This window comes from Frankliniella occidentalis, unplaced genomic scaffold, assembly GCF_000697945.3.
Source record: "Frankliniella occidentalis isolate FOCC.00 unplaced genomic scaffold, Focc_3.1 Scaffold105, whole genome shotgun sequence".
Taxonomy (NCBI): Eukaryota; Metazoa; Arthropoda; class Insecta; order Thysanoptera; family Thripidae; genus Frankliniella; species Frankliniella occidentalis.
In genome coordinates this window covers 795,067-803,632 of record NW_026267234.1, presented here as the reverse complement: position 1 = coordinate 803,632, position 8,566 = coordinate 795,067, and the positions used below count along the sequence as shown (strand labels likewise).

The 8,566-nt window shown below is 44.7% G+C and overlaps 1 protein-coding gene across 1 annotated transcript in view; it reads right to left on the bottom strand.

Annotated features, from left to right (window-relative positions):
* Positions 1-271: 271 nt before the first annotated feature.
* The window catches only part of LOC113210281 (ribosomal protein S6 kinase alpha-5), a gene marked incomplete in the record, with an annotated part of 69,369 nt that continues 61,074 nt past the window's right edge, over positions 272-8,566 (bottom strand). The window contains 9 exon segments of the mRNA XM_052269847.1: positions 272-4,699; positions 4,816-5,030; positions 5,118-5,268; positions 5,347-5,613; positions 5,705-5,875; positions 5,953-6,174; positions 6,285-6,398; positions 6,524-6,836; positions 7,535-7,638. Of these exon segments, the coding sequence (XP_052125807.1) occupies positions 3,719-4,699; positions 4,816-5,030; positions 5,118-5,268; positions 5,347-5,613; positions 5,705-5,875; positions 5,953-6,174; positions 6,285-6,398; positions 6,524-6,836; positions 7,535-7,638 (2,538 nt within the window).

Genomic DNA, 8,566 nt, shown 5'->3' with positions numbered 1-8,566 from the left:
TAACTACTTTACTCATTTTATTTACTAAAATAGATAAAATTAGGTTCGGACAAACGAGCTTCGGACAATCGGGGCCGTCTCCTTGGTTCTTTCCTTTCCTTCTTCAGTTTCGATAAATTTCAAGTTGCCTTAGCATGATCTTAGTAAGGAGAAAGGTGATGACATTGAATGAGAAGCAAGATAGTCTTTCGACTAAGCTCCAGTTCCCATTCTGGGCAAACAAAATAATTCTGTGAATGTGGTACAGGATTTTGTAAGAAGAGCACAAGTATTTCTTTTTATAGAGGTTTACTTCTTCCAACAGTTCCCAACATCTCTATGTACATGGATAACAATTTTATAATCATGTGTTCATCAATAGATACAATTCATGGAATTAATAAATACAATCACTAAAGTTTCTTAAATTCTCATATAATATGCATAGATTTCTCTTGGACTCATAACATTTCTCCACTATTTCACACATACAACCAAAGTGTACATACAAATTAAACTTTTTATAAGTGATATAGTAATCACTATCACTTCTCTCAACAACAAAATCACAGTCTCTTTATCTTTTTGGTTATAGAGAAGTATTTTACTTCCACAAAACTTTCGGTTACACCATCAGACCTAATTGGAGCTGACAGGTATGACATCTATTCTCCTTACAGGTAATATTTGTCACTTGGTTGGATTAAAATACATCACTTTCAAAAGTCAACACCATCACTATTGGTGCTATTGGTAAGCATCACCCTTAACATTATGTACACAAAAAATGAACAAAGAAAAAAAAAAGAAAACAAACAAAAAAGAACACTTGAGGAAACAGTTGTGATTCAATCCTGGGTTCTCTTTTCAGACTACGTAATTAATGCCTGTCCAGGTCGTTTAGCTACAGCACCAACAAAGTCGTCTGAAATTTTCCTAAAACGTATCAAAGCAAAAGAAAGTGTCTACTTGATATAGAACTAAAAAAAATAGATGGAACAAAGAGATCTGCTAACTATCAGCCACTTAGATAGTTGAATGCAGTAACTCAAGCTGTAGTATAATCCCAGTCAAAAGATTATACAACTCATAGATGGTTACAAACTAAAACACAACAAAACAAAATAGAAAAGGAAGCAAAACAATAGGGTAAAACTTCTACGGGCAGTTTCCAGTTTCCATTTTATTTTTGTTTTTTTGAAATTTGGAAAACAGTTTTGACTGTTACTTAGCAAGAAAAAGAAAATTTGTTAATGCTTTTTTTTTTCACTTTTTTTTAAATACTGAGGAATATCATTTATGCGATTCATAGCCATAATTTGCACATATTTCAGAATCCATAACAACTTACATTGAGTCAAAATGTATTAATTTAAGGAAACTGAGACAACTTTAACGACAGAAAAAGAAAATGAAAGGACAGTAAACGAAGCTCACCACAGATATTTTACATTCACACTTGGCACATTTTCACACGCATTCACACAACTTAGATTTCATAGAAGCATTTTATCAGTGGAGAATATATTTGTTCTATATTGCGGAAGACTGCTACATGAACAGGCTGGACTACAGTTAACGTAAAAAATGGACTTTAAAAAACAAAAACAATAATTTATTACACAAAAAGTAGAAGCCATCCAACCTGGCCCTAGATATGTGAGTATGAGATTGATTTCTTGTAGAATACTATTTTTTTAAGTCATAAAAAATAAATATAAATTGCTTCAGTTGTTAGTCTTACTTAATAATGGTTTGAATCCATTACAAATTCAAGGCTGAGGAACTACAAATGCAGCAGAAACAAATGAACAAGTCAGAAAACATCTTAAAATAAAACATTTTGATAAAATGAACATGAAGATTTTTTAATATGGTACGCTTGTGTATTTTCAGTAGAAGGCAGTGAATGAGTTTTGCTGACATAGCAGGCCTCACTATAAATACTGAAAATGACAGGTTTTAAAGCCCACTTGAATACTCCTGCCAAAGATTTATTGTAATAGAAAACTCCTCTCACTTTAAGGCATGTTTCATTTACTGGAAAGGAACATAAATCCTTCAACACCCTCCAGGCATACTGCTCATGCTGGAACATTACAAAGGACTGATTTTACGATTAAATGCTTGCTTAATACAAAATACACTCACAAAACTCATTTTGTTCACAAATTATTCCAAATTCCAAAAAAATATGGAGACTTATCAAGTGTGTGAGTTTTTTTTTTCAAAGCTTATTGAAGGTGGCTCATGACTCACTAATTAAACAAACAAGACTAGAATCGTTGTTTGGCAAAATTAGGGTCAATATTCAGTGCAGCTCATAACATTAAAATCAACTAAAACAGAAATTACTGCTATACAAATTGTTCTAGTTGTATACGATCAAATCTCTAGCTCACCATACATGCAGTTTCTCGCTGCAGATACTTAACTGAAACTGTAAACGGTTGTTTAGAACACCGATACAGGAAAAAAATACCTTCAATTACTAGAAATATTAAGTCATAGACATTTTACTAAAATGATATATTTCTCTATTAAATAGAATATATGTAATAGTGTTTGGGGCAGATATATACTGTATGTAGATAGATATATATCCATAGTACACTGTACCACTTATAATCAATTCATAACTGTAGGTAAAGTAACCTGAGATATTAGAAAAACTTTCTAACAGAGATGGGTGCAGTGCCACTTTGCCAGCAAAATTGGCAGCAACGTCCATTCCAAACAAATCATATAATATGAGTCAACAATTTACCTATAATATTGCATAACACAATAGGAATCAGTTCTGAGGGACTCAAATTGACTCAACTATATAACAACCCTTAAAAATATTCAAGTACTATTGGCTGCTTTCATGTTAAATCGTGACACTATTCAGATCTTGCAGCTGAGGCAAGAAAGTTCTTGTCAGACAACTAGAAATGTTTGAAACCTTATTTCAAAACCAGTTTAGAGACCATTAACTCAATGAATGCTACATTCCAAATAACATGAAAACACCAAAGCATTTTTACTCACAGCACCATACACGTCCAAACAACCTAAGCTACACAACACATTTGGCCATGGGATCTAAGTCCACATTTGTGCTGTTTCGACTAGTATTAAAAGAAGAAAATACTCATTAATGGAGTCAAAAGAACATAAAAGAACAGGTACTAGGAGTGTTAGACAAGTAGTTTCATGACTTAAAGAGGCCTACTCAGATCCAATTCATACCAATATATTGCTTGTAACAAAAATGGATTCCACGGAAACGGAAATCCATGAGAAAATTGATGAAGAAATAGGAAAGATCTAATAAGGACACTAACAAGAGATAGACAAACACTGAAGATTTTGCCATAACACCAAGTTAAATTTAAAATAGAATTGCTATGCTTTGACAGACAGGAAGAGCCATGCACACTTTCTTGTCATGGACCATAACACCAATAAACAAGGACAGTTCTGTCCAAATTTGGCTCTAAAAATTTGAGGAAAAAGAGCCATACTATACAACAAAATAACAGTCTTCTGCACAAAAATGTGCCCTAAATTACAGAATGCAAAGTGGACTAACAGAAGCTGGTTCAAACTCAAAATTGTTGTCAAGAGTACAAACATCCTCCAAAATAAAGGAAGAATAGTTCGTTTGTAGAGCAAAATTATTAAGTCACATCAATAAGTCGTAGGGACATCAGCCTTTCGCTATGATTGTGTGTTGGCAAATCAATTTAGTAATCTAGTCGATGTCAATAGTTGGAATGCGCTCTCTCTTCTGGCGTTGACGTCCACTCTTAGAGTGTTTACTATGACTGGGCCGTCTTCTCTTTGGTAGATGGTCGTCTTCACAGCTGCTATGAGTTGAGTTTGAGCTTGAGCTTGACTCTTCTAATTTCCTCTTTAGTGACCTTGTCAAGGGTCCTTGCCTACCTGACATCACACTTTCACCTGCACTCACAACCGATGACACTTCCGACCGCTTTGTCCTTCCTGGCTTCTTTGTCCTGTGCCTGTGGCTGTGCGAGGCACTGTCCTGAGGCGTTGTCGAGGGAACCGGGGTGGTGAGTAGCTCCGCCTCCTCCCTGGGCAGGTCCTCCAGGAGGCTAAGTGAGTCTGTGTCTGCGGAGCAGAGTCGCTCGGTGCGCTCGTCCAGCGAGTCCTCAAGGACGAGGCCTGCCAGGGCTGAGCCGCCACCGAGGCCCGCAAGGTTCGGGCGCCCCTTTTTCCTGCGCGGAGGTACCGGGGAAAGCAGCATGCCGCCGCCGAGGTCGGAGACGGGGCCAGCGCCGCACTGCTGAGCCGAGGCCAGGGGGATGGACGCGGCGCTCTCAGAGAGCAGCGGGTTGCAGGCCGCGCTCAGCGGGGACGCGGGTGGGGACGAGGGCAGGGACCCACAGTCCATGCGCTCGCCCGAAGACGACGAGGACAGGCTCGACAGGTACTCGCGAACGCGAGACTCGCCGAAGTTGAACACGTTGTCGCTGTGGTCGGCCTGGCCGCGCGGGCGCGCGCGCTGCTGCGGCTGGGCAGAAGAGGTGGACGCCGAGGCAGAGGCCGGCGACTGAATGGACGACGTCGATGGCACCTTGATGGGCGTCTGGATCGAGGAAGTCCCCGACGAACTGGAGCTGGAGAAATTGCTCGAGGTGGAGAAGCTGCGGTTGTCCACGGAAGACTTCTTGTTGCGACGTCTCTGGGCCAGTTTTGCGTTGACAACCTCCTGTGAGAGAGCAAGGGAAGTGTCAGCAAGTTATTGGGCAACCACAAAAACAAAAATCTACCAACATTTTAATTGAGGATGATACACTAAAGAAATTCCAGTTTCTTATTACTTGCCTGTAATCTGAAGCCTTCACGATGAGCTTGGTGGAAGGCAGAGAAAGTCTGCGCTACATTAATTTCAGCAGAACGCGCTGAGGATCCTGTGGTTAGCACATCAGGAGTCATAAGAGGTACAGTAGCAAAGCCTGCTCGATCAGATCCTTGGATCCATTCGCTTGTTAAGAGATCACTCATTCGAAGCCTTTTCTTTGGGTCAACAGTCAAGAGTCCTATGAAGATGAGGCAAAGAAATATTAATGCTTATTGAAATTTACGTCAACAAATAACTCTAGGTTGAAAGCAAACCAGATACATACCTTTGGTGAGCTGCTTGGCAGCATGTGAGACATTTTGCCATGCATCAGCGTTAAAGTTAAAGTCACCTTCCTTAATCCTACACATAATAGCGGCCGCACTGTCGTCCCTGGATCGGGCATGGAATGGAGCACGGCCAGAGAGCATAGTGTACTGTAAAGAAATATGCCATAAGCTCTGTGTTCCATGGACTAAACACACACTGTCAAGATAATAATGCGGAATACACACCAAGATCACCCCTAAACTCCAAAGATCACAGTTTTCATCATAGCCCTCACTAGGTGGTTGACTTATGGCATTACCACTAGCATCACAAGTGGTATTACTACTATTGGCAGTTGATTTGACTAAGGCTTGTTTTAATACTTCTGGAGCAGCATAGTGAAGAGTAAAGCAGGGTGTGGTCAGAACTTCCTTTTCTTGCTTTAAGCGAGCAAACCCAAAGTCAACTATTTTAATATCTGAGTTGTCAGAGGTATCTGTGAATAGCAGATTCTGTTGGGGAAAGCAAAGTAAAATAAAATATTGTTAGACCTTGAATTTCAACAAACAGTTATAAAATATAAAACAAATTTAAGTTCCATACCTCTGGTTTAAGATCACGGTGCACTACTCCCCTAGAATGCATTTCACTCACAGCCGCAACTAAGCTTCTCATTATTCGACTAGCTTGGTTTTCAGTAAATCTTGCTTGTCTCCTGATTCTTTCTAGGAGCTCTCCACCTCTCAATAGTTCCAGTACTAGATATGTATGAGCCTAAAAATAAAATTGAAGAATAAGGATCTGGCATTTTCAGGTTAGTAAAGTAGTTTGTATCTTGTTTTAATACAAACCTCATCATAAAACACTTCTCGTAAGTTTACTATGTTGGAATGTCCTTGGCAGGCACGTAATAAGTTGATTTCCCTAGTACAATCAGTCTTTCGGCTCACTATTTTCACAGCATACTCCTGACCTGATTCTATATGCCTGCATTTTCTGCAGACTGAGTATGTTCCATCTCCAAGAATACCCTCATGGAGATCAATTTCATATTTCTTAAAGAAGGGAGACTCCTAAACAACAAAAGAAAATTGTTATTAAAATTTACACTTTATGATTTAAAATAAGTTATTTTCAGTACACCTTTGTGATCTGTCTATTTCAACATGTACATTGGACTTACCTTTATACAGGGTAATGTGAGACTTGTGGGACTCGGCCTCTTACTTTGATTGAAAATTTCATCACTCAGGATGTTTTCACTGAAGAGGACTGAAGGTGCAACATAAGAGTATCCCTGTACAAAATAAAAATAAAATCAGCACACTATTGGAAAGTGAGTAACAGCTAGCACTGAAATCTAAAAGGAAGAATTTCAAAGAAAGAATTGTTTTTAATATTGCCGTGAATGGCGTGGCTCACCTTGAATATCTTATCGAAGTTGGGGGGAATGACAGCGGGCGAGTCGGTGGGAGTCATACGTGTGAACTCCTCAGAGAAGTTGCTCACGTCCAGCTCGCTCGATATCCGAGGCACGAAGGGCGCAGGCACTCGCTTCTCCGCCAGGGCGAGCCAGTCCAGACTTCGGAAGAAGGGGTGCTTCTTCAGCTCCAGGGCGTCCTGCTCGCCGCCGCCCAGCCGCTTGCGGGGGTCCTTGACCAGCAGGGCCGAGATGAGGTCGGCCACCTCCGGCGACAGGCCGTCCGGGATAGGGGGGTTGGTCTTGAGGATCCTCCTGCGGACAACACGGAGAGGCACGGCGTCAGCACGGCGTCAGCACGGCGTCAGCACGCAGCCACAGGAGCCTCCGCACACGCAGCCCGGCTGGGTAGGCAACCGCCCGCCAGCAACGCTGAGCAGATGAGCGGGTGGCCTACCCCGCGCCTGGGCGGGAGCCTGCCGGCTCAAGGGCGCGGACAGGCGGACAGCACACCCACACGCGCGCTCAGAAAACCCAGGCATGCCATTCATTTATAGTTTCTGGCCAAACCGCAGTCCCCGCCCTCTCCTGAAAACCACAAGCAAACCAACCAGATAGCCCCCCCCCCCTTTTTCCCTTGTTTCGGCGCACGCCGGCAGACATTCAGACAATGACTTCGCACGGGCCCGTTCGAAAGGAAAGTGAGTTTCCTTATGCGCCGCTCCCACTTTATGCTTTAATTACTCCCCTCCCGCCATCCTACCGCGCACAGCGTACATGTGATGATAATAACAAAAGGGAAATCCAGGCGCTGCATGTGCGCTACACCAACACGCACGCACGCACGCACGATCATCCGACGAGGAGGGGGAAGTCAGTAATAATCTTTTGTCATGCACGCACTAATTTCACCGAACGTGTTCGCCCCTGCACCATGCCTGCACGCTACCGATTTGGCAGAAACGTCCACTCACATTCAAAATCATCTCACCACACTCGCGCTCCACACTCACCTGCTGATCTCCTGCTGCGTGTTCTTCTCGCCCTCCACGGTGAACGGCGAGGCGCCCGTCAGCAGCTCGTACGTGAGGACGCCCACGCTCCACCAGTCCACGGCCTGCGGGACGACAAGGCGTTAGCAACATAGAACGACACACGGCGACAGGCCAGAAGCCAATCGGAAGCGGCCAAAATAAAATCGCTGGGCGGACACGCCCATCCTACTCTATAGCGAGGCGGGGTAAGGGAGGGGCAGCTGAGGGGGAAAGGGGGTCGCGCCGGGGAGCCCGGGCAGGGAAACCAGGACCGAGTATACAAGTCTAGCGGCGGGCTCGGCTAAGTATCCGGCGGAAGCACGCAGGGCCCAGCGGTGCACGGCGGGCACGGCACAACACAGCGGCAGCAGGAGCGCGTGCGACTTCCCGCCACGCCCTGCCACGCCCCGTTAGTGGGTTAGTCTGCTCCGCGAGCCACGGCCACGTAAAAGGGACGCGGGCGTCTTCTCCTGCTGCCGCGTCCATAAGAGAAGCGCACCGACCGCGGCTTCCCTCACCGACAACACTCTGGTTGTGAGATGGAAATAATAGAGAATGTCGAGGGCGATGAAAGGGGAAAGGGGGGGGGGGCGAGAGCGAGGGCTTGTATGACAGGTGTGCAGCAGGACAGGAGTGTAGCAAGGGGTAGGGGGACGGGGTGGAGAAGGGCACAACAGACACGCTTCGCTAATCTCCGGGCGCGGCATGGCGCGCCTGCACAGACAACGCCGCGGGGCTTCGCGGCTCGGGAAGGGCGAGCGGGCGGGAGGGGGCAGAGGTGGTGGAGGGGCGGCTCTAGTCCGCTACGAGAGGAAGAAGGGGGGGGGGGAGTCCGCGCGCCGCGGTTCCACCACACTTTCTTCTCATGCACAACTCTGCATAACAGGGGCCTTATAGGCGGGCCTCCTAGGCTAGGGGCCGTCCCTCAGCGCTCACGATGCGGATCCAAGGGCGATGCGGAGTGGGCGAGGGGACGGCAGGAGCGAAGCGGAGGAGGAGAGGCGGGGGGGG